At 40.6% G+C, this 26,020-nt stretch overlaps 1 protein-coding gene across 4 annotated transcripts in view; it reads left to right on the top strand.

Moving 5' to 3' along the window:
* Mcc (MCC regulator of Wnt signaling pathway) overlaps positions 1-26,020 on the top strand; it is a 450,812-nt gene that overhangs the window by 323,371 nt on the left and 101,421 nt on the right. For all 4 annotated transcript variants that reach the window (XM_040272372.2, XM_005333213.5, XM_078048875.1 and 1 more), the window contains 3 exons: positions 687-800; positions 14,636-14,778; positions 25,561-25,703. In XM_040272372.2, the coding sequence (XP_040128306.1) occupies positions 687-800; positions 14,636-14,778; positions 25,561-25,703 (400 nt within the window). The remainder of the gene's footprint in view (positions 1-686; positions 801-14,635; positions 14,779-25,560; positions 25,704-26,020) is intronic.

A 26,020-nucleotide genomic window follows, 5' to 3' on the forward strand; every position in this document is an offset into this window, starting at 1 on the left:
GGCTGGGGAAGGATAGCTGCATGGGTTCTGAGTTTGTCTTTCACAGCATAATGGATCAGAAGTCTGGTTCTGCTCTTTGACGAGGTTTGGCTAACACATAAGAAGTGTCTATCTAGCTGATCCAGCTGACCAGGGGGCAAGGAGGAAGAAGAAACTGGCAAGAAAATAAGTGGACCAACTCTTAAGAGGAGACTCCAAGAAAAGGGAGCTCTTCCTTTTTTTCCTTAATTAGCCCCTGACTCTTGTATTTGGAGCAGTTTGGGGGACTGAATTGAAAAAAAAAAAATTGATTTGCCCAATTCAACTATCACACTTTCCAAAAGTAAAGTTGATTTGGTTTCGCCTTTTCCTTGCATTCATGCCAGTTCTTAATATTATCCTATCAGGAAAAAGTCCTTGGAATATAGAGCCTTGCTCTCTAGTCTGATTTTACCATCCAAAATTAGGTCCTACTGTCCATACATGATTTTTCCCTGGCACCTCTAGGTTGGCCATATAACCCAGCTTGCCTGTGACATCTGATTTATGTCCACTGTCCCATGAGATTAATACACATTTGTTCTCAAAAGTGTCCACTTTTGGATGATGCATTTTTTTACTTGGTTACACTAATTACAGGGAATGAAGGGAAGGAAATGAGTTTCTGCGGCAAAGACTGACCCCGTTCTTTCTTTCTGTCACCACAGCTCCATTTGGCAGCCCTGGCATCACTCAAGGGAGATATAGTGGAGCTTAATAAACGTCTGCAGCAAACGGAGCGCGAACGGGATCTTCTAGAAAAGAAATTGGCCAAGGCACAGGTAAGGGATCTGGAACGTGGTGGTTGTTGTGCGTGTTAACTTCTTTGTTTAAAAATAAAACATGTACAGAAATTTCCACAAAACCAAATTTGACTTAATCAAATATTCTGACTGTTTGGGTTGCAATAACAGACACCATGGACGGAATGGCTTAAATAACAAGCATGTATTTCCCACAGTTCTGGAGACCAGGAAGTCGGGGTGCCTGCCAGTTTGGTTCTTGGTTTCTCTTCTTGGTTTGCAGACTCACATTCTTCACTGGGTCATGTGGAGGGGCAGTCTCTCCTGTGTCCTCTTCAGATGGCCATTAATCCCAGTCATGGGGGCTCCACCCTCACCTAACAAATGCCCCACCTCCTAACACCATCATATTGAAGGATCAGACTTCACCATATGAATTTGGAAGTGGGCACACTAACATTCCTTAACATGCACTCTACTGCCTAAATCAAGAAACAGAATTTTCCTGTTACCCTAAGAGCCTCCTGTGTCCCATCTCAATCTCCACACTTTTCTTCCCACAAAGGAAACCACCAGGATGACATTCAGAATAACGTTTCTTGCTTCTTTACAGTTTTACTTAAGTTAGCATCCTTAGACCTGTAAATTTGCATCCCTATTCTAATCTTGCCCATTTAAAAAAAAATAGATGTTTCCTTTAAATCTTTTCCTCTATGGGTGTTTCCTCCATTCTTTATTTGCTTTTTCATTTATTTGTTAAGCCTGGCTGTTAATACCTGTAGATTTTCCTACAGTCCAGATGTTGCTGGCTGCACACTCCTGGTGCAGTTCAGCATGTTCCTCTGTATTTCCTGATAATTGACAGCTGAATCCTGAGGCATGATCAGATTCATGTCCAATTCCTCTGGCAAAACTGTAGAAAGTATGTTCTTCACGAACAGGCACATAATGCCTGGTTGTTATCGTTCTGTGATGTCAGCAGCTGTTGCTACTTAATGCCTAGGTTCATTACTTCATTAGGACTTAACAGAATCATGATACTTAAGCTTTACCATTTCTCTGTTTTTAATGAGAATACTTTTATACAGAAATTTCCTGTCTTTTATTTGTTGAAACATAGTCTAGTTCCTAGAAGAAAAACAAAATGAAAGCATGAATGTTCCTATTTAATAAGATAATGGATCGATTCCCTGCGATCCTATGAATGTGCCCATTTATTATTATGAATTTATGGATTTAGATATATTTCAATTTTAATCCATTATAATTATTTTCTTTGTAAAATGGCTCAAACTATATTATCTTTAGAGCTAGTAAGAGTCTCTTTAAGCTGGTTCCTGAGTCGTATAGCATAAACTAGTTATTTCAGGCTCCTAGACTACATTTCTTGCCCTGAACCTAGAATTAATTATTCTCCAAGTAACCATAACTTTTCTCAGCAGGAAATGATATTTCAAGACCATTGTCTGGGTATCTAAGGATACTTATTTCTTGTAGGTTCTTCATTATATTTGGACATCTTTAATAGATGAGGCAGAAAATTATTTATTAATTTATGTACATATGTACCTGCAGAATTTAAGATATACATAAAATTTGAGATAAAATGCCTTAGGAATTCATGCTAATATTTCCAATGGGTATCTTTATTCAATTTCTTTTATTTCTTTTTTTGTACTAGGGATTGAACCCAGGGGCATTTTACCACTGAACCATATCCCTAGCCCTTTTTATTTTTTTATTTTGAGACAGGGTCTGACTAAATTGCGGAGATTGGCCCTGAACTTGTAATCTTCCTGTCTCAGCCTCGGGAGTTGCTGGGATTATAGGCATGTGCCACTATGCCTGGCTCAATTTCTGTATTTTATTTTTATCTCTTTTCTTTCACACTAAAAGTCCTGGCTCTTAAAGTTACAAGGGATAGTAGAATTATGATATTTCATAATCACTCATTTGCTATATCCACGTTCAGTATAGTCTCAGGGTAATAATGTCAATACCACCATAACCACTGTAGTTACTGAGATGAGTTTAAATATTTTGTCGTCATTCTCCTCATTCTCAATTCCTTTGCAGTTGAACTGTAGCCACGCTATCTGACCATATGGCCACCACATTTTGTATTTCTTTCCCTTTTAGTTCTCCTTAGTCTTCTACAAGTAACCATGTTTAATGTTCACCAGGATTCTTATAATGGCAGTGTTTTCTCCATTTTTAATAGATTAATGAATTTATTTTGCCTGAAGCTTATTTTCTAATAGATTCTTCCAAGTGGACCTGTGGGGATAATTTCCCCAGAATTCTTGCATGTTAATAAGAATGTATCTGTTTCTCTTCATACTTGAAAGGTACTTTGGGCTGGTGTGTATTTCAGGGTAGAGTGCTTCCCTATTATGCAGGGTGCCCTGGGTTCATCCTAGCACCATGTCAGAGAAAAAGAAAGACACTGCTGGAGGCTAAATGCTTGGCTCATCTTTTCTTTCTATGAATATGTTGGTTTATTTTCTTCTGGCAGAGAGTGCTGCTGTCAAAGCATGATGAGAATCTAACTTTCTTTGCCTTTTAAGTTACTTGCTTACTGTGGCTATCCAAAGGATCTCTCCCTTCTTACATTTCTTTCTTCCTTCCTTTGAGTGCATCAATAATTCTGGCTTGATATTTTCAGGTTTGCTATGTATTCTTCTGATTATATTTAAAAAAAATTTTTTTAAGTTGTTGTTAGAACACTATTTATATGTGGTGTTGAGAATTGAACCCAGTACCTCAATACATGCTAGGCAAGTGCTCCACCGCTGAGCTCCAACCCCAGCCCCCTGATTATATTTTTTTAGTCATCTTTTCTATTTCAGGGACATTTTTAAAAAATTGTATTGCTGGGCTGGCCTGTAGCTCAGTGGTAGAATGTTTTCCTAGCATGTGTAAGGCCCTGGGAAAAGCTCGCACATTAATATGAGTTTTATTCTCTTCTTTTGATTTTTAAGATCTCCTATTATTCATATGTTAGATCGCATTCATCTTTAACATATGGCATGATCTCAAATCCTTTATATCTCTTCCTTTTTTGAATTTCATTTTTGCCCTGCTCTTCATTTCTTGTTTCTCTTGAGGCGTTCTGTTTTCTGTTCCTCTTTGGTTTCTTCTAGTTTAGTTCTCACTTTTGACATGTATTTTTATCTTATTTCTGATTCTTTTCTGTGTTCTGGTACCTAAGTCCTGAATTTTTCAAATTCCAAATTCTGTTCTTTCCTTAAAGTCGTAGTTCACTTTAAAATAGCAGGTGAGGGCTGGGGATGTGACTCAGTGGGAGAGCACTTGGCTGGCCTGCCTGAGGCCCTAGGTTCCATCCCCAGCACTGCAAAAAGAAAAAGAAAGTAGCCCATTGTTTGAGAGGCTTTTCCTTTATTCCATGTCGTGACATAATTTCATGGTTAGTAGGGATGTTATTCTGTTTTCTTTTTAGTTTTCTTATTAACTAAAGAATAAGAAAACTAAAAAGAACACAGTTTTCTGTTTAAGTTTTGACTGTACAAGTTTTGACTTCTTTGTTTTTAATTTTTATGTGAAAAATAGTTCCCTTAGACTTTCAGGAGGCCGAGTGAAGAGGGGTCTCCGAGGCCATGGGCTTTCCTCTGGTGAGAACTGGGGCAGCTGCCTTCTGACGCTGCCTGGCTCTTTCCTTTCACCTACTGTCATCAGGATCTTTTCTCTCCTGTGTTCCTGTGATCTGCATCCTGCTCTGTTTGGTTTTACTCCCACCATTTCCTGGCAGGGAGCTCTGGGACTGGTCTTGAGAGCTCAATGGAATGGGACTCTTCAGATCTTTGGGGGGGCCCCTTGCACCTACACTCTCTTGGGAGGAGTAACTCGTCCTAGTTTCAGCTGCTGCTCTCGGGTTGGCCTCCTCGCTTTCCTGTGAGTGCCGATGGGTTTATTTGGGGTTTTCCACTCTCACATCCACCAGCCTCTTTGCTTCCTCTGATTCTGCCCACAGATGCCACTCAGATCTACGAATGGTGTTGGTCCTTACCTGCTTGGAAGTTTTTGTTCCAGGAGACACCCTGGAACTCCTTATAACTGATATACATCCCTAGTCCTATTTAAGTTTTTAGTTATGAAACAGGGTTTCACTAAGTTGCTAGGGCCTCCTCACTAAGTTGCTGAAACTGGCCTTAAATGTGTCAATCCTCCTGTCTCAGCCTCACAAGTTGCTGGGATTTCAGGTATGTGTTACCATGCCCAGTCAGTCTTGGATCTTAAAGGGTAACCAGGAAGGTATTAGGTATTAGGATGTAAGCCTGCGAGGAGAAAGCCACTTAAGCAGCGGATGATGAGAGGATAATAGAAAACTTGGCTCTGCCCAAGATTGACTCAGCTCCCTTTCGACTTACTTATGATTAAGCCATACTTGCATAATAGCTCTTGGTGACTGGTTTTACCCCTTATGAAAACGGTCACATCATAGTGCCACCAACTCCCATTTACATTCCTGCATTGACTAGACTTAAAGATTACTCTCTGCTTTTTTCACTGGAGATGTCTTCCCAGTTCTAAAACTCGGAAAAGAGGACATGTGAAAATGTCAGGCTTGCCATCTCCTGCTTCTTATAAAGATGAATTTATTCCAGAACAAGATAAATACAGGGAAATGATGGTTCTTTGCTTTCTGTGTCATATATCTTGCTTGGTAAGTGATTCATGTTTGAGGCTTTACCAGATTGTAGAAGAGCAAATTCATGTGAAAATTTATGTTCTGTGGGTATACTAAGTCTTACCAGCTCTCCAAATATTATAGTGCTCTGATTAAAATGTAAATGGTGGTTATGTTCATCAGACATTATCAAGAGAGCTTCAACATCTGTTGAATAGTTATTAATGGTGACTGGAGCTGGTTGAATAAAAGAAGGTTCATTATGTATGGTCACGGGATCAATCTGTAAGTGGATTTTTGAGAATACTGAGTGATAGGAAAGGAAGTGCTGAGTAAAGGAATCCGGTATCAGTAGGATAAGGAAGACAAAAATACCTCTGCATTGATTTTCTGTTGTTGTGTAACAAATTCACAAATGCAAACTTCATGGCTACAAGAAACGTCCAACTCCCCTCCCAGACTAAACAGGTGCACAGCTCCCACATGCATTCACACCCATATTCCACAACCAGGTGGAGACTGGCATTGTGAGAAACCAGTGAAGATTATACATCATCCTGGCTTGATTCTTTTGGTATATTTGCCATTTATTTGGTACCAACAATTATTTTTAATTAACTAACTTTACTGCATTTTTAAAGTACAACAGAAGGAGATACATCAAACGGCTTACAGGCCCATATGAAATCAGTCAGTAGTAATATGGAAATAATAATATTTTGTACCAGAGATTGAACTCAGGGGCATTTAACCACTCAGTCACATCCCAGCCCTCTTTTGTATTTTATTTAAAGACAGAGTCTCAGTTGCTTAGAGCCTCCCTAAGTTGCTGAGGCTGGCTTTGAACTGGCTGTGATCCTCCTGCCTCAGCCTCCCAAACTACTGGGTTTCCTAGTGTGTGCCACCACACCAGCAATATCTATTTTTAAGCCCTCTGTCCTTGGAAAGCAGCTCTCCTGGAATTTTCTACTTCTTGGCTCCCAGAAAGAGAACATACTGTTTTCATGAAATTAAATGGAGCTAGTGTTTCTCTTATCAGTGTGTAGCTTTCTGAGATAAAAATATAGTTTGCAGGGCTAGGGATGTGGCTCAAGCGGTAACACGTTCACCTGGCATGGATGGGGCCCTGGGTTCGATCCTCAGCACCACGTAAAAGTAAAATAAAGATGTTGTGCCACTGAAAACTAAAAAATAAATTTAAAAAAAAATGACTCTCTCGCTCTCAAAAAAAAAATATATATATATATAGTTTGCAATGTATTTTATTTGTTAGGGTTCTCCCCTGTCTTTTCTTACTCTCTTTGGTAAAGTGCTCTCTAGTTGTTCTGCTTCTCAGTGTTATCTGTATTTCTCTTTATTCAGCTTGCTTAATTTTCCTCGCCTTCCTCATAGAGGAACCTGAGCAAAAATTTTAAAAGAGGATGGAAATACTTTGAGTTCTGTTAGTTGTGACCAATCCACTGTGACCCTGAGAAAGGAGCATCACGCACACCATAGCATATTTCAAAAGGACGTGGCGCTGGCCCCTTTCTCAGCATGGTTGAGAGGGTTAACACATTAATGATGGCATTGCATTTTTCAAGAATCCAGTTCATAATGCTCTTGGCTTTGACAGCTGAGACTAATGCGATGATTAAAGATCAGTGGCCTCCGTGGAGTAAGTGAAAACCCAGTGAAGAACATTAACAAAACCATCAAGCTTCTCGGCACCACCACATTGCCAAGGGTTTTTCCAACAAGTGCTCATGTTCTCAGTCCAGTCTGTCTTGAGGCTGACTCATGGCTTTATCCCTGGATTGCACCATTAGCAGAGATGAGCCTAAAACGTGTTATTCTCAGCTATTGAAATGAGGGTGTTGCTTGTTTTTATTAAACATCTTTGCATATAGGCAATTTCGCCAGTTTTTGTGGTTAACACAAGTATTTATAGGGATTTTAAATTTGCTTCCTCAACATGATAGGAGAGCTACGATCTTAAGAAGCTCAGAGTGTGTTTTAAATACCAGAAGAAATGCAGGAAAAGCAAATTTTCATCATATCTAATCTCAATCTTTTTTTTCCTTTCAAACTGAAAGCCTGTAGTTGCAGGGAAAAAAAAAAATCTAGACTTTCAATGGTACTGACCTCCAGAAGTTCATGGCAGACAAGATGCTGCAGTAGTCGGCTTTCTGGCTTTCCTGCCCTGGATGTGGTACCAGTCCAAAATTCAGTTTAGGCCAGGAGGTGGGAAAACCCTGGATGCAATTACCTATAATTATGGAAAAAAATCAGTAGCATGGTGTTTGAGATTATTTCCCATTTTGTTCAGCTGAAGTTGTGTGGGGCGTTTCTGTTCAGTAGAGAGAAGAAAATAAGACCTAACCTGAAAGTTGTGCTAGAAGAAGCTGCCTTCAGTTGCTCCTGGAGGCTGCTAAGTAAGTTGTCATTGAATAATTGACTTTGACAGCTGAAGCTGCCCTCGTGGAAGCTGGAGGGCATCGGGGAAGCTGGAGTTCCCCTGTTTCATACCCCCTCCAGTCTCCTTCCCTGTGTCTGTCCTCATGGGGACTTGAAAAGGGAGCTGGTTTTCCTAACCCTAACCCTAACCCTAACCCTGGTACCATCAGGCATAATATTCCCGTTTCCTGCAGTTCATTGGAGGTATTTCCGGGCACAAGACCAGGGTGCCACTGGAGAGCTTTAAGCAAATGATGATGAGGAGATCAGCCCACAGGGAGCTGGGAGAGGAAGCAGCAGAGAGAAGAAGGTTGTGACTCAATCCCTTGGTGGCTTAAACAGGAATCAGGGAGTTTTTCAGAGGTTTCTGCTTGTTACCTGGGTTACAGTAAATAAATCAGTCACTATTAAGTCTGTTTTCTTATCTATAAAATGGCTTTATTATTCAGGATATGCAGTGCTCACAAAACACCAATTTTCCAGTGGCTTATTTCTGGATTCTTACTAGGAACTTATGGTAGCTGTCAGGCGACTTTGTGCTATAGTGTCCTCATCCAGGTTCCCAAGCTGATGGCCTCTACCACCTGGAGTGTCACTAGCAGCTATGACCTGGCAAAGGGAGCATGGTAAATCCTACACGATCTTTTAATGGCTTCTGGCAAAAAAAAAAAAAAAAAGGTCTATATTTACTCATATCACATTGGTCAAAATAAGTCACATGAGTTTATTGAGCGTCAGGGGAGGGGAAGTGTAATTCTACCATGTGTGTGGATGGAGGCAGAGTCTTGGTGAAGGTCTTGCTGTCCTGCAGGGTGCTGATGCTTATCGATGTGCAACCCTTGCAGTGCTCCTGGTGAAGCCCAACATACAAAAGAAAATAACCATTCGCAAAAGTATGTTGTTCATGGATTTATTAAAAAAAAAATAGATGAGTCTTTTATCAGATGTTTTAAAAGCATCTAATCCCATTGAAATATATAGCTTAGAAATTGAGAGACACAACATTCCCAAACATGGGATACAGCAAAAAGCAATATTCAGAAGGAAGTTTATGGCAACCGCACTTAAATAAAGAAAGAAAAAAAAACACAAAGACCTCAAGTAAACAATCAACCATTGCATCTCAAGAATTAGAGAAGCAAAGATAAACCACAACCAAAATTAGTAGGAGGCGAAAAATAAAGATCAGAGCAGAAATTAGTGAAATAGCAACTAAAAGACAATACAAAAGATGAGTGAACAAAGAGCTGGTTCTTTGAAAATATAAGCAAAATTGACAGATCCTTAGCTAGGCCCAGATAAAGAGAAAAGACTCAAGGAAATAAAATCAGAAACAGCTGACACCTCAGAACTACGAAGGATCATTGGAGATGATTATGAACTACTATCTGCCAACAAATTTGAGAGCCCAGAAAAAATGGACAAATTCTTGGATATGTACACTTTACCAAGACTGAATCATGAATAAGTAGAAAAACTTGAGCAGACCAATATTAAATAAAGAGACTGAATGAGTAATAAAAAGTCTCCAATCAAAGAAAAGCCTAGGACTAGATGTGCGCACACACACACACACACATACACAACACAGACATAATTATCTCCGTAGATGCAAAAAATAAAATGACATTCAGCATCCTTTCATGAAAATAGAAGGAATAGACCTCAGTATAATAGAGACCATTTATAGTAAGCCAACAAATAACATTGTGCTGAAGGGGGGAAAGCTGAAATCTTTCTAATATCTAGAACAAGAAAAAAATGCCCATTTTCATTGCTATCATTCAATATAGTACCAAAAATCCTAGCTAGACCAATCAGGGAAGAGAAAGAAATAAAGAACTTTCCAAGCCAGGTGTGGTGGCCTGTGCCTGTAGTCTCAGCACTTGACAGGTAGAAATGGGAGAATCACTTGTGCCCAGGAATCAATACCAGCCTAGACATAGGAAGACCTCATCTCAAAAACAAAGAAAAAGAAAAAAAAAAAAAGACATGCCAATTAGAAAAGAGGAAGTCAACTTGTAACTATTCAGAGATGACATCTTATATACAGAAAAATCCCAAAAATTTCTAACAGAAAACCTGTTAGAACAATAAATGAATAAGTAAAGTTGCAGTATATAAAATCAACATATACAAATCAGTAGCATTGTAAACACTGATAGCAAATTACGTGAACTAGAAATCAAGAAAGCAATCCCAATTATAATACCCAAAACACTAAATTCCTAGGAACAAACTTAACCAAAGAGGTAAAAGGTCTCTGCAATGAAAACCGCAAAGCACTAATGAAAGAAATTGAAAAAGACACATAAAAATGGAAAGACACCCCTGTTCATAGAATTAAAGAATCAATAGTTTCAAAATGTCCATAGTACCCAAAGCTATCTACATATTCAGTGTAATTCACCAATCTCATTCTTCACAGAACTAGAATAACAATCATAAAAATTATATAGAATTGTAAAATTCCTTGAACAGCCAAAGCAATGTTGAATGGAAAGAATAAAAAGTGAGATATTATACTACCTTGCTTCCAAATATACCAGAAAGCTATAATAGTCAAAACAGCATGGTGTTGTCCTAAGAACAGTCATACAGACCAGTGGTATAGAATAGGGATCCTAGAAATAAGCCCATGCATCTCCAGCCAACTGATTTTTGACAGAGGTGCTAAGAGCATACCTTGGAGCAAGGATAGCCTTTTCCATAAATGTTGGTTATATATAAGAGGCTGGGGAGAGGAGGGAGGGGAAAAGAGAAGGCTGATCAGTGGATCCTCAGTAACTTAGGAGCAAGAGGTTCTGGTGTGAAATTGCACAGTAGGATGACAATAGAGAACAGCCATGTACTAGTCATTTAAAAAAAAATACAAGAAAGGTGCTGGGTGTAGTAGTGCATACCTGTAACCCCAACTACTCAGGAGGCTGAGGCAGGAAGATCACAAGTTCAAGACCTGCCTGGACAATTTAGTGAGATACCATCTCAAAAAAATAAAAAGGGCATGTAGCACAATGGTAGAGCATTCAGGGGTTCAATTCCCAGTACTGGGGGTAAAAAAAAAAAAAAAAAAAAAAAAACAACTAGAAGAAAGGATTCTGAATGTTTCTACTGTAAAGAAATGATAGATGTTTGAGGAGATGTAAACTTTTTGAAAATTTAAATGTCATAAAAATAAACACTCCCTTTTCCTGTTTAGTTTTTGTTGTCCTATTACCTTTCTGAATGAGGCTTTGCTGAAGCACATGCTACAGGTGACTGCTACGGAGGTACAGCCTTGAGCTTGGCCTACCCTGTGTCCTTGTCAGATCACACACCATCCCAGGTTGAAAAATACCCTCCCAGGGCGTGGAAACTCAGGAAGGTGGGAGGCGCTGGATGAATAAGGATACTAGAGTGTGGAAAGGCCAGTGCTGCTCCTGTGGGGTGTCTCCAGGGCAGGAGAGGCCGTGACTGCACAGAATGGCTTTGTATGCCCTGGTGCCACCCCCTCGTCTGCGCCTCTTCCTGCACTACACTGCCCTGTTCCCAGGCTCAACTCACATGCAGTCTGATGGGCTGTTTAACAAGGGTGTTTTGTTGAGTCCTTGGGCTCCTGCAGGTGTCGGCTTGTTTCCTCCTACTCAGTCTGCCCTTGTGGGAGTTGCTTGGCTTTTCCCTGCACCACAGCTCAGAGGTGCTTCAGGGATTTTCGCTAAGCTTTGAGACCAGTGCTTCAATATTATTGGCTGAATGCAGTTGAGGGTCAGCACGAGGAGGTTGATTTGTACACATGAAGTTTCAGCAGTGTCTTCTCAGCCACTCCTACGTCTGTGGCTGGGAGTTTATTTTGATAATGGTTTTCCAAGACTATCTTTTCACTGAGAAAGGAATGCCAGTCTACCATCAGCTCTCCTCCCCTTCCCACATTTTTTTGTTCTCTGTGAGTCTCCATTTCAATATCCTGCATAGCACCTACCACAATCTCTTAGATATTTTGGGAAATCAAGAAATATATGATTTTTTTGCCGAGGAAGTATTATAGAGACGTTTTGCCATTTTGAAAAAGCATACTTATTGAAAAATGAAGCATATAAGCCAGACTTCTTTGCCCTTAACCAAAATAAAATTTTCCTCAATATATTCTTGTTACTACTCCCAAATGAACCCTTGAGATCCAAATACACATTATGAATCTTTTGTTTTAGCTACAAGTGCTTCTCCAACTGCCTGAATCATCAGACTTCTTGTGCCCTCTTGTTCCTACATGTACCTTCCAGGCAGACTTTACAGTTAGAGGCAAGGACAAAGGTGGTGCAATACCAGATAGCATACTCTTATTCTTCATTTGTTGTCTCTGCAGCACCCCCACCTCTCTGATGTCCTTTTGGGCATCCCACAGCAGTCCAGAGGGATGCCCACGGTGCTGGTGGCTATCAGTTCATCATGTGTTCTTTTTTTATATTAACACTTGCATGTCTCCATTGTTAATTGGATTTTGTAGTTTCTTGCAGGCCTAGGAGGTGGCAGTGGCCACTTGACCAGTAAAGAGAATAAAGAAGGAAGAATAAATGGGGCATTAAGGGAGCATGGGAGCTTATTAAGTTTGGGAGGGGAAGCAATTCACAGAGATCTCTAGCCACAGAGAACTGAGTACAGAAAACCAATAACAATCTAAAAAGTCTCATAACATAGACAAAATCCAGGTCAGGGAATAGACACTATCCTGTAATCATTTCAAGATAGGGGGGGCTGGGGCTAGGGCGCAGCGGTAGCGCACTTGCCTGGCCTGTGTGGGGCACTGGGTTCAATTCTCAGCACCACATATAAATAAATAAAATAAATGTCTGTCAACAATTTTAAAAAAATTAAAAAACTAAAAAAAAATCTGGAACTGGTTACCCCCATGAAAGGATCCACTATTTACATCTATGTATACAATATTCATACACAGTTGGAGGATGAGAAAAAAAGAAGGAAAATAAGAAGAACTCAGATAGATACTCTGTGGCAGCTAGAAGAACAATGTTCTGTTGTTGGTATGTTCCAAGGAAATAAGAAAACTTTTTTTTTTAATTTATTGACATAAACCAACTTTGAGATACTGTCACTTTGTGGACTTTTATTTCTTTTAATGTTTGATGGATCACAGATGAAAAAGGTCTAAGTGCACAGGGAGAGTATCTGTGACTAGATATTCTGTTAAGAGAGCTTCCATGTAGCTGTGGCTTTTTTGAGGGGCAGGTATCCTGGGGATTGAACCCAGGGCTCATGTTTGCCAAGAGTTCACTGTATTCTGAGCTGAACTCCTAGTCCCATGAAAGTGGTCTATACTCTATTGTCATCTTTACCTCTGGTCCCACTTAATTTGCTGTGAATATAACTTTGAGTGAAGGTTATTTGATGTCTTAGGCTGTCACTAAAAACAGTCATTCATATCAGCATTTTTTTAAGCAACTACTCCACAGAAGTCTATGATACAACATTTAATAATTTATTCCCTCTGACCTCGTCCCTGGAGCGCTCAGTAAACCCCCAGGAAGTTACAAGAATACCAATCAAGTTCATGGGTTTGGTCCCTGCCGTGATTTATACCAATATGTTTATCAGATGTCTTTCTTGAGTTCTTCTGGTTTTGTATTGATATTTAGGCTGAGAATAGTGTTCTTGTCTTTGCCCTGGGTTATACCCTTGTAAACTTAGCGGATTTAGGGAGATAGGAGGACATCAGAGGTGATGGGTAAGCTGTCTTACCTTCCCCTGCCTGCCACAGGGCTTAAAATGCAAAGCTGGCAAGCACATATGGCTCTTGGCATTAGGAAAGCCTGGTTGTAAATGAAATTAAAATTCCTCTATTGGACAGGAAATTAATCAGGGATGAGTGTAGTAGTCAGGCACACAAACTGGACCACTTGCTCTAGCACTGAGGAACATTTTATTGTGAAAGAGATTAACTGCACAGTGAGGGGTGCATGTTGAGGAAGGTAGAGAAAAATGAAAAAGGTGAGCAGGTTCCTTAGGATTTCAACTCCATCTGCAAAAATATGTTCATAGCATCTGCTGCCTTAGTTCATCAAACACTGAGCAAGGGAAGCACCTCAGCCTCTATTTGCCTTTTTTTTTTCCCTACAAAGCAGCCTTCATGACAGTGAGATAGAATGGAATTTATTCATTTCTGTTACACTTCTAGATATCCCACTGTGAGCCAGGCCATATGCCAGGGGCTAGGGCTAAATGACAAAAACACATAGTCCCTGCCTTTTGAGAATTTGTAGTCTGGAAGGAAAGGATATTGGAAAGCATGAAAGTCACAGGTAATCCAGCCAGATAAGACACTGTGTCATACCACTTAGGGTTATTTGGTTGAAATTTAGCTAAAATATATCCTGACCAACTTCAGCAAAAAAGGGTTGAGTTGGTAAAAGTGAAACTGAACAGGAATAAAGTAATATGTGTGAACTCACAGACAGTCTTTACAGGCTGTTGATAAATCCATTCTTTGCAATCTGAGGTCCATTTGCTCAAGATTCAAATTCCCAGAGAAGATATCTGAGGAATCCAGCTTGGGCCACTTGCTGAGAGACTGTTTTCCAAAGAGTGCTAGAAAGACAAAGCTTCAGGTGTCCTTTTGGGGCATTGTAAAAATTAGCTGTTGATACATCTCCTGGGTTGCTGGCCAGTGAGCAGGCGTGTGTTTTATTTGGAGCACACTCAATGTTGAAGCTCTGGTGGTTGGAGGCCACAGAATATGGACTCATTCTCCAAAAGGTGTGTCATCTCATCGACACTTCTCTCCTGTTCTTGGTCCTAGTGTGAGCAGTCGCACCTCATGAGAGAGCATGAGGATGTCCAGGAGCGAACGACGCTTCGGTATGAGGAACGCATCACGGAACTCCACAGCATCATTGCTGAGCTCAATAAGAAGATAGACCGCTTGCAAGGCACCACCATCAGGTACTGGGGCTCCAAGCTTTGCTTTCTCTGCACCCCCTCTGTGCTGTTACTTGGGTGTGGGAGCTGAAGGAACCCCTGTGAATTACAGTTAATGATGCTTTCTTTGTAACTAAGACTTTCCCAGTTTATAAAACACCTTCTCTTTGTTTTGTTAACCAAGAGCTTTTCTCTCCATTATTCTTTTCTGATTCTTATCCTCCAAGTAATCCTGGAAGGTAGACTGGGTGGGTGATGTGAGCCTCAGTTTATTGATAAGGGTGCAGAGTCGGAAAGTCAGTGAAATGCTTTATATGAGTCCTAAGCCTGCTCTGTCTTAGAGACACGCTGGTGTCCCCACAACCTCTCCAGGTCTTTTAGTCTCCAGATGTGTACACTATGTGCTTCCCCCAGAGATTTTTAGAGATTCATGAAGCCACAATCATGGCTTATATCTAAGCATTATATAGGCTTCCAGATAATCTATTAATATTTTGAGCTTATCCCAGGTTGTTAATCAGCATTGACTTATCCTCTTATCAGACTCCTTTATCCATCATTTTAACTGCTTATAAAACTGGGCCTTAAAAAAAAACAAAAACAACAACAACAAAAAAAAAAACACTGCTTTGCAGTTATACTTAGCAGAGAGTAGAGGTGAAGTCAGAACCCAGAATATCTCTGCTTTTAATTTTCTTTCCAAAAAGTGATTCATATCTTATCCACCCATTGCCTTCTAAGTCTCCAATACACAGTGCTTTAGTTGGTTATGTTTGCTCTTTTATTCAGGGGACTTGCTGAATGACTTAACTGAGCCAAGGATGAGAACTCTTTATCTTCCTGGAGGTGCTCAGGGAACAGCCCTAAGGAAAGCAGCTACTTTTCTGGAGAAGGGTGCTGTGTTCACTGAATGCTCATACAAACCATGATGAAAATCTTAGAGGCGGCTGCTCTACATTCTCCCTCTAGAAGTCCTGGTTCAGGAGAAACTTTGGGGGCATTTCGTTCCAACTTGGAGAGTCCCAGTAATGACGGGGCTTCTTAATGAGGGTACTGAGGGGCATCTGTTTTCTGGGCAAAAATTGTGGAAAAAATTTGCACTGAGCTGGAGCCACACAATAAATTTCATATTCTAATTTAGAACTTCAGGGCTTTTAAATTGTATCCTAGTCTTAAGAGTGATTGTAGGTTTGAAATACATGAGCAGAGAAGAATTTTCAACCCAAAGAAATGATTACAGCAGTTTTAAAGGAGCCTAACAGAGGACATGGGCAAATTTGTAATTTCCATGAAAACATGTTGCACTTTTAAACACTTGAGAAGGTGAAAGCAAATGGGCTCAGTGAGTTGTGAAAAAAAATGCATCACACATCACCTGGACAACTCAATTTCAAGTTGTGTAAAATTGAATATAATAGCCAAACTGCTGCCATTAAAATACAGTGAGCTGCTTGACCGTAAATATTTATTGATGCCTCTGATTTAAAGGAAGATTGCACCTATGCAGATATCACATTAAATTCTGCCAGTTTTCATTATGTAAATGAGCTGGTCTCTCCTTGAGGGGACTCCCTGCAAGGCTGTAAGAGTCACAGGAATGTGGGTCAGTGATAGAAGGCACTTCCTGGCCTCTAAGCTCCAGAGGTTGGTCATCTCCTCAGCCTTCAGCACCCCAGTGAATTGGTTTGTCCTCATCTCCTGATAGGCTGGGATAGCCCCAGTGCAGCAGGAACCAGGCGAATTGGGTGAATGCTAATTCCCCTCACATATCCAAATGTCCAGACAACTCATTTCCAAACTGCCCAGGGCCTTGTGTGGAGACTTCCTTGTCACTTCAATCTGGTCTTGATTTATGAAGGCAAATTGGTCTGCTCAGGTTACTGTGACCAAATTCCTTCGACTGGGTGGCTTATACCACAGAACTCACATTTCTTACAGTTCTAGAGGCTGAAAAGTCCAAGTTCAAGTTGTGAGTTAATTTGATTACCCACTCAGGGCTCTTTCTGACGTGAGGATTGCCTCCTTCTGGTTTTATCCTAACATGGCAAAGGAGGGAAAATGGGATTTCAACTTCATGGCCTCATCTTCAGATACCATCATGTTGGGACTAGGTCTTCAACGTATGTATTTGGGGGTACAAAGTTCAATCCAAAGTCAAGAGTCAGGGACCAAATGATATTACGGCCTGAATCTATCCCATAGAGGACCTAGTTACAGCACCATCTGAAATAGAACCTTTTTCAACGCTCTGGAGTTGTGATAAGTGCTCCTAACTAGCAATAGTTTATGGTCTTGTCTTTTTGTATCCAAGGACCAAGAGGGGAAATAGAAGTAGCTCTTCTCAGCCAATCCTAAAAAAACAAATGCCAAATGTTTTCTCTAATATAAGGAGGCTGACTCATAATGGGGTAGGGAGGGGGAACATGGGACAAATAGATGAATTCTAAATAGGGAAGAGGGAAGGGAGGGAAAGGGAGGAGGCAGGGGATTAGCAAGGATGGTGGAATATGATAGACATCATTATCCAAAGTACATGTGTGAAGACATGAATTGGGCGTCAACTTACTTTACATACAGAGATATGAAGAATTGTAATGCAAAAAAAAAAACCCCAAACAAGTACATGTATAAAGACATGAATTGGTGTGAACATAATTTATACAAAGATATGAAAAATTGTGCTCTACATGTGTAATAAGAATTGTAGTACATTCTATCGTGTATTTAAAAAAATAAAATCAATTTTAAAAAAAGTAAACACACACACAAAAAAAACTAAAAAAAAAAAAAAAGAAGTAGCTCTTCTCATTCATATAGCTAAAAATCCACTTTGGAAAAGTTATTGCTGCGCATTCTTGGACCTTTGAGCTCTGCTAGTTTACAAACCTCCATTCCTAAGGGAGCAATGTCTCCAGCAGAGAATATGATAATGGTTCTCTTGAATGCCACCTGTTCCTTTGGAGTATCTCCTGCCACTGAACCAACAAGTTGGCTGGGGAAACTATTAAGGGAGAAATTTGGTTATTACTATATTATAGGGTGGTGAGATCTATATTGGAAATGTGAGATTTTCTAGGAAGCCTCCTAGAAATTGTCTAGTGGCCAAAGCTAGTAGATTAGACCAACCCAACACAGGGCTAGGCCCTTTGGGAATAAATTTTTGGATTAGCTCACCATGTAAAGAACTAATTCTAACAAGTTAAACTGCTGACTAAGCACAAAGGAAATGGGTTTTCCTAGTAGAAGAAAGTGATTAAAAACTATAGCTTTATATCCAGTTACAGAAAAGATGGCTAAGCTGTGCACATCTTGCTTCTTCACATGTGTATGCATTTCCTTTTCTCCTCTTAGTTCCCACTGTTATTTTACAGAGGGTGAATTGTACTGGTGAAACTTGAAATTTGATGGTTAACTTATATGAGATTTAGGTGGGTTTTTCATTGAACTAGAGAGGCAAGATTACCTAACTGTGGATACAGTAACTGATGGTACTTTCAGTCTCTCATTTTGAGGAAAAGCTGAGCCCATTTATCCTGAGTTAAGATATAGTAGGAGAAAATTGGTGTCATTTTGATTGCATTTGGGAATTTTAGTGTGGTCCAGAGAGTGTGTATGGTCAGTCACTGAGTACTATGATGGATATCTTCTGGCCCTTGGTATCATTCCCATCCCTCTCTCTATTTCTCCAGAATCAAAAGGGTCTGGGGGCCGGACACAGTGGTACATACCTGTAATCCCGGCAGCTGGGGAGGCGGAGGTAAGAGGATCATGAGTTCAAAGCCAGCCTCAGCAATTTAGTGAGGCACCAAGAAACTCAGTGAGACCTTGTTTCTAAAATAATAATTAAAAAAATACAAAGTAGGGCTAGGGTGTGGCTCAGTGGTTGAGTGCCCCTAAGTTCAAGCCCTGGTACCTCCCCCCCAAAAAAATATCTGGGACCCTGAGACCCCCTTTCCAACTGGGTTGTGGATGTGGTTTTGGTTCAGCCAATGAGATACACTCACATGGGTCTGGAAGGTAGAAGGGAGGTGAGATCTATTCTTCGTCAGCCATGCTAGTGACTGCCGAGCAGGCTGCCATGCAAGGTTGGTGTAAGGTCCTGCACTGTGGCCAGACCTAGGAGCAGTTGGGAGGTGTGAAGACAGCATCGGTTTCCTGATTTCTGAGGGATCCACAGCTGTGATGACAAATATGACAACTCTGGTGGCCTCCATCCATCTTTCTCTTCTCCAGCCTTCCAACAGTTGTGCAGGCGCAGCACTACCTAAAGTCAATGCTTTCTATTTGAACCACTCCATGCAGTTTCTTTTCCTAACTGAACCCCATCTAAAGCATCCTAGACCCTATCTCTTAGGCATAAGCCTTTAATTTTCTGTTTGTGTGGCTTTCTAAAAATTTGTATTTATGAATATTTTAAACAAATCAGATCATGCAATATGCACTGTTTTGTAGTATGTGCTTTCTCACCTACCCATAAGTGACTTTTTAAAAATGTTTATTTGACTTGGGGAGATAATATAATGATGGAGGGAAAATGAAAAAAAAAATACACCAGTAAAACTCACTTTGGATCTGAAAAGAAAAACAAAAAAAAAAGATGTCTAAGCAAATTCAACACAAGGTCTTTTCTTTCCCAAGGAGATTATTTTCTTTTCCCATAAGCTATTCTCATAACATCAGCCCTTCACTCCTAGCTCTCTCCACTAGTCTTTGCTCTGGGCTTCATTTCCTGTTGGCTTGCCAGCTCCTTGTGTCTGCCTTCTGACCCCAAGAGTTTCCCTTTACAATGGACTGAATTATGCCCCTCCCCCACCCATCTGTTCATCACCAATGTGACGTCTTCAGAAATGAGCCTCTGGAGGCTGTCTAGGGTTAGATGAGCTCATAGGGTGGAACCCTACCATGGGATATTGTCCTCGTAAGAAGACAGATGGGAAAAGAATTCTAGTGTTTTTTTTCCAACCCTCTGCCATACTACATACTTCCTAAACATTAAATTTTTCAAAAACTAAAGGCAACAAACAATGGCATCTCATTTTTATGCTGTGTTTCGTTGTTTGAGAATTATGTTAGGATTTTGCTCCTTTCTTCTTTTTGTATTTAACCTTATTATCTATTACATGCCACCAGTGTATTTAAATATGTGATAAATTATGCTACGATACAAAAATAAAGAAGATACTGGAGAGCCAGTGCTTCCTCTCTCCCTGCCTTGTAAGGACACAGAGAGAAGGCCACCTTCTGAAAGTCACAAAGACAACCCTCTCTAGAAATCAACCACACTAAAACCTGGTCTTGTACTTCCCAGCCTCCTTTTTTTTCTGGTGATAGGGATTGAACCCTGGGCCTCATGCCCGCTAAGCTCACGTTCTACCACTGGGCTATCTATCACATACCCTCAACCCCTGTCCACTTATAACTTTTTTGTCTTTGCAGGGTGTGGGTTGGGATACTGGGGATTGAATTCAGGGTCACTTGACCACTGAGCCACATCCCCAGCCCTATTTTGAATTTTATTTATAGACAGTGCCTCACTGAGTTGCTGAGTGCCTCGCTTTTGCTGAGGCTACTTGGAATGTGTGATCCTCCTGCCTCGGCCTCCCGAGCTGCTGGGATTATAGGCATGTGCCACTGCTCCCAGCTGTCTACTTATAATCTTAACTGGAAAATCTTTTTCTTGTTATTGGTCCCTTTCTATAGCATTTAATCAGAGTCCTCCTTCCCTCCTGATGTACTCTTTAAACCTCTAGGACCCTGCAGTTCCTGGGTCTCCTCCTCTTCCCCTGAGATCTAAGCTCAGCCTCAGCCCTTATCCTGGACTCACTCTCCTCAGCACCTTTCAAGTTGATAGCAGCCCCAAACCACTGTCAGGTATCCTGTATCTCAAACACAGTATAACCCAAACCTCTTCATGTCCCAGCAAAACATGTTGTTCTGATTAATTTATGGCCAAGAAAGTCAGTATGATGAAATCAAAATAAAATCCAGGAAGATAAATTTTTTTCTCCCTGTTTGTCTTATGTGGTATACATAAACCTTTGTTCACTATTTTCAAGTTCTTGTATACAGATCTTGTATCAGAGCTGGTTGAGACAAGGATCGATTGTTATGTTCGTGGAAGAGCGTGTCAAAATCCCATTTGTTCAGTTATTCACCAGACAACTCCTAGATGAGTCTGACTTCCCTCTGTGCTATATGGAAAAAGAAAAGGAGGTAGAACTAAAGGAAAAATCAAGACTTTACTTTCCACTTATTTCCACCATAGATTTTTAAGAGAGAACTAAAAGGAATATATTTTCTACCTATTTCTAAAAAATATTTATCAAAAGAAGACCAGCCATTTCAGGGCAAGTCCATCTTAAATTGTAGAAAAACAGTGTTTATTTGTGTGTTTCAACAAATAAATCCCTCTAGGTCAGGTAGACTGGGTTCACTAGCCACTGTTGACTGACAGCTGCCAAGGCAGGCAGATATCCATCTGGGTCTTCTTCCCAATTCCTTCCAACCCAGTGACAAGGCATAAATGTGCATTGCAAAATAAAGTAGATAGAAGGATTATTAATGATGTTTTGTTAAATGTTGCTGATTCCAGAGTCCTTCAGCTTGAAGTCTGGAAAATTTAAGAATGGTACATTTACTTTTCCCTGTTCTGACTTGATCATTTCACTTCTAGCCGATAAAAAGGAATCTTAAAATAAGGCAAAACAACAACAAATCATTTTCCGAGGCCACAATATTAGATTGTTGTGTCATGGGTAGCAAATTTAGGATTTAAGCTCTACTACTAACTGGTCGCATCATGCTGTGTAAAGTCGCTTCACTTCTCAAAACTTGGGTTGTCTTATTTGTAAAATGAAAGTATTGATCTTGCCTTAACTGGTCTTTAAGATCCCTTGCGGTTCATCAGCCGGAGACTTTTCTGTCTGCCAGTCATCACACAGGCGTGTACACAGTGGAGAGTCCGCCTCCTTAGGAGAATTTGTTGTGTTTTTCTGTTTAAGCTAGAGGCAAGCATTGACCATTACAAGTCTAAATAAAGCAACTTGTAAGCCCTTCCCAAGTGCTTCCAAGTCAATGAAATCATGTACATTTAGAATCCCATGAGATGATCCTTCAAGTTCCAGAAAGAAACACTCAGGAACGTTGTAATTCCATCATTATGAAACGTCCACTATGGAGTATAATTATCAACATTTCTCAGTTTATTTATGCTTCTGTTATTGTCTCTTAAAATCATCACTTTTTGGACTTTTTCTCTTTTTCATCAATAGAGCTATCAGTGAGTATTTGGTGGGGAGGGGGGAAGGCATCCCTCTAAACCCCTGCCCGGAAATAAGTTATCCCTTGATGTGTATACAGCAAAAGGAAGAGAACCGTAAAGTCATTTAAGGGGATTATCTTTTTTAATTGGTACATTATAATTGTACATAATAGGGAGATCATTATGCCATATTCATATGTGCATATGACATAATTGGAACAATAAAGTTGTTTTAGAGAATGATACTGTGAACTTACCAAAGCACCTTCACTGGTAAGTGGCTCAAGGTTGTGCAGAAGAGCCCTTGAATGAATAACTCAGGATTTTGTCTTTGTACCATGGACCAGCAGAGTATTTTTGATCTATTCCTTTGCTCTTGATGGACCATTTTTCTTGAATGGTAGAGAAAACCCCCATCTCCATTCTGGTACACCTACCATATAATCACAAATGTCAATTTACAAAGAGCCCTGAGAGAATTCATTTTTGTCATTTCCTTGTCCCAAATTCCAGCCTCCTTTCAAGGTATGCTGATAGGTGATAATAGAGATGCGCAACTCCATGATGTTTTGCCAAAGTCGGTGGGAGAAACAACAGGGCTGCCCACATCTTCTTATATTTAGGCTCAGTTTAATCTATTTTGTACCTCATTCTTTGTACCACAAAACCTCTGATCTTGCAAGGTGGCTTTCCACCTCTTAATTATGATTTACTTTGTTTGCATGTGCTGTTTTTGTTCCAGAGTACTCATTATGATGATCATAGGAAGTATTCTCACCTGGGATCAGGTATGCTCGAGCTAGCCCTTCCTGTGGAGTCAAGACACAGAGATTTTGCTCATTCTTTCTTTCTTCTCATTTTATCTGTTTTCAAGTGAAACCTTGGCAACATTTACTACTTCCTCTGAATTACTAGACTTTGAACACCATAATTTTATTTCTACTGTCTCACCCTGATCATTTGCTTCCTCTAGTACAATTCACCTTTTGATCAAAGTGCCCTGTTGACTAGGTCCTTTCCACCTTAGGCTCCCCTTCCATGCTCCATTTGGGTTGCACCCACACCAAACACCTTGCTCCCCACCAAGCTCTAGTCACTCAACAGCTCCTCTGAGCTTTTGCATGTGTTCTTCTGCTCTCATGACTTGCTTAAAATGTATTTGCCTCAAGACTCATCTGGAGTGTGGCTGCATCCGGGAAGTCTTCCCTGGCCCCTACCCACTGACAGCCCCACATTCTCCTCCTGTGTCCACCCATAGCAGCCCTCTTAGGTTAAGAATTGATTGCAAGCCTATTTGTTTTCTTCTTCCTTTCCTATCCTGTTTTCAGTGCTCAAATACATATAATGGATATCTTTAGTTTGCATTTCATGTCATTAAAATTTGCCAGCCTGCAGTGGCTTCACCAGTGTATTATTATTCTGCTTCTGACCACATTCTGACCTCAGAGGGGATGGTGCTAGGATGACGGCTTCCTTCCTCCACCCCTTCCCTATTTGCTGTTTTGTAAAGTTCATCCTAATAATCCCTAGAAGTAATTTAGCACAAAGCAAGAGATTTGGCAGGAAGTGTATGTTTTGGAATCTGCCAAGCCAGGAGGGTTTAAGGTGTCTATTAAAGAGTTTTGCAAATGCCATTTATACCCGAGGAACAGCAGCACCATTTATCACTCACTTTCTTGGCTATAAAACAGTCTCAGCCAAGCTGAGGCTGATTATATTGGCCATGCAATAAAAGGAATTTATTCATCATACACAATCTCCTGTTAACTAAATTAGAATCTTAAGTGGTGACTGAAAGGAGAGCTGACATATCAGTGCACAAACAGTTGTCCTCTAGACCAAAAAGGTGACTCTGAAGAGTACTTTTTAATTGTTTTCTTTCCTAAATCTAATTATTGTTGACTTCTGAAGATGTCTAATAATGAACTCGTTCATATATCATTAACCTTTATCTTTTACCTCCACCATTCTCATTCACATTCATATTTGGCATGGCTAGGGGCTTTACATCTGCTTAAATTCTTCCTAGTTTTCTGAATGGCTTTTATTTAAATACCTTATAAAGCAGGGGCTCTTTGATATGCACCTGAATCTATTTCCTGGAAGAATGTTGATTTCTTTTCTTTCTTTCTTGGGGGGGGGCAGGGGGGGTACTGAGGATTAAACCCAGGGTGCTTACCCACTGAGCCATATTCTTGGCCCTTTTTAATATTATATTTAGAGACAGGGTCTCGCTGAGTTGCTAAGTGCCTCGCTAAGTTGCTGAGGCTGGCTTTGAACTCACAATCCTCCTGCTTTAGCCTCCCAAGCTTCTGGGATTACAGACATGTACCACCATGCCCAGCAAGAATATTGATTTCTTGAGAGAATCAAGAACTTTGGCAAACTCTTCCCATTTCTCTGACTTTAAATATGTCTCCCCAGTTGCCTCTTCCCCAAGCACTGGAGGTGACTGCTCACCGTCTTGATCTAGTCCAAACTCAAGATTGTCAACTTTCTTCCCCATTAGTGGCTACTCAAAAGGAATTGATTTCTTCTCTTCCTAGCTTTCTTCATAGTACCCTTTCCCTGGGACTGAGCAGACACCAGTGAGCTTTCCCCTCCCACAGTTCCATCCTGTGACGATGTTCTCTCCCTGTACAGTTGAAAAATAAATACTTCAAAGAGAGTCACTTTTCCTTTCTCCAGTGCCCAGTGTGCATGTGGAAATGGTGGTAGTGAAATACAGAGAGGGGCAAAGTGTGTGCTTTCAAATACACACTAAAAGTCTAAGATTTCACACCTTGCTAATAGTGCAATTCAGAGACTGGAGGTTGAAGGATCTGTAAAGGACTGAAAAGAGGTGGATGTTCACATGCAAATGAAACAGGGCTGCTTTTCAGCATTGCCTTTCTGTTAGCAAATGCAATGGAAAAGAAAAGAACACCACATGGTATTCTTTTGCTCACTGTTCCATTTTTCTCCTCACCTGTCTTCTTTTCCCATCCCCTAACTCCACCTACCTTCTTTGGGGAAGGAACCTGTGGTCCTTCTTAGATGTGCTCATCTGTACATCTCTCAGAAGGTCCGATCTGCTCTGCATTGATGAACAGATGAGTTCTCAGTCACTCTAACCTCAGCATCTCCCCCACGTCCTTTTCCAAGAAGAAAGCTCCCAGTGGGACCTTCCGGGTGATGGCTGGGACTCTTAATCTTGCTTACTCTAGCATCCATGCTAATAGTTTATTTTTACTTTGAAATTTGAGAGGGTGAAGAAATCTAGTTTCTTTGGGAAATCTTTGAAGAGCGAAGTTTCTAGTGGGTGGATAGACAGTTTTGTTCTGAACATGATATGAATGTGAGCACAGAAGCAACAGTTCAGCTTCACACACTGACTGACCATAGATATGGCCATCTCTTTGGCCTGAAAGGAATTCTGGTCCTTGTGCACTGGATGAGAGAAGTCTTTCCTTTTGGCATGTCTTCACCTTGTTCTTAAAAGACATATACTCTAAGGACTTGGCTCACATACTCTGTTGGTGGTGGCTGACTCTCCTTTTTCTCAGGGAGGAAGATGAATACTCGGAACTGCGATCTGAACTCAGCCAGAGTCAACACGAGGTCAACGAGGACTCTAGAAGCATGGATCAAGACCAGACCTCTGTCTCCATCCCTGAAAACCAGTCCACCATGGTCACTGCTGACATGGGTGAGTCGGCCAGCCCCCCACCACCACGCCAGAGTTGGGTATTCTGGATTGTGAAAGGAATCTGAGAAACACAGGGCAGCCTGAGTTAAAAATTTAATTCCCCGAGGAGTTTGCTGAGTAGATGAAGACATTCAGTCCCTTACTCACCACTTCATTGGCCAAAATGCAACTGAATGCCCTGATAGGATTGTGATTCAAGCAGATGTCACCTCTGTTTAGAAATTTGAGAAACAGGGAACCTATTAAAAAGGCCACTGGAGTGTTCCACATTAAAGTCATAACTGAACTATGATGGTATGAGTGGAAAGGAGGGACAT

This window comes from Ictidomys tridecemlineatus, chromosome 1 (assembly GCF_052094955.1).
Source record: "Ictidomys tridecemlineatus isolate mIctTri1 chromosome 1, mIctTri1.hap1, whole genome shotgun sequence".
NCBI classification, from domain to species: Eukaryota; Metazoa; Chordata; class Mammalia; order Rodentia; family Sciuridae; genus Ictidomys; species Ictidomys tridecemlineatus.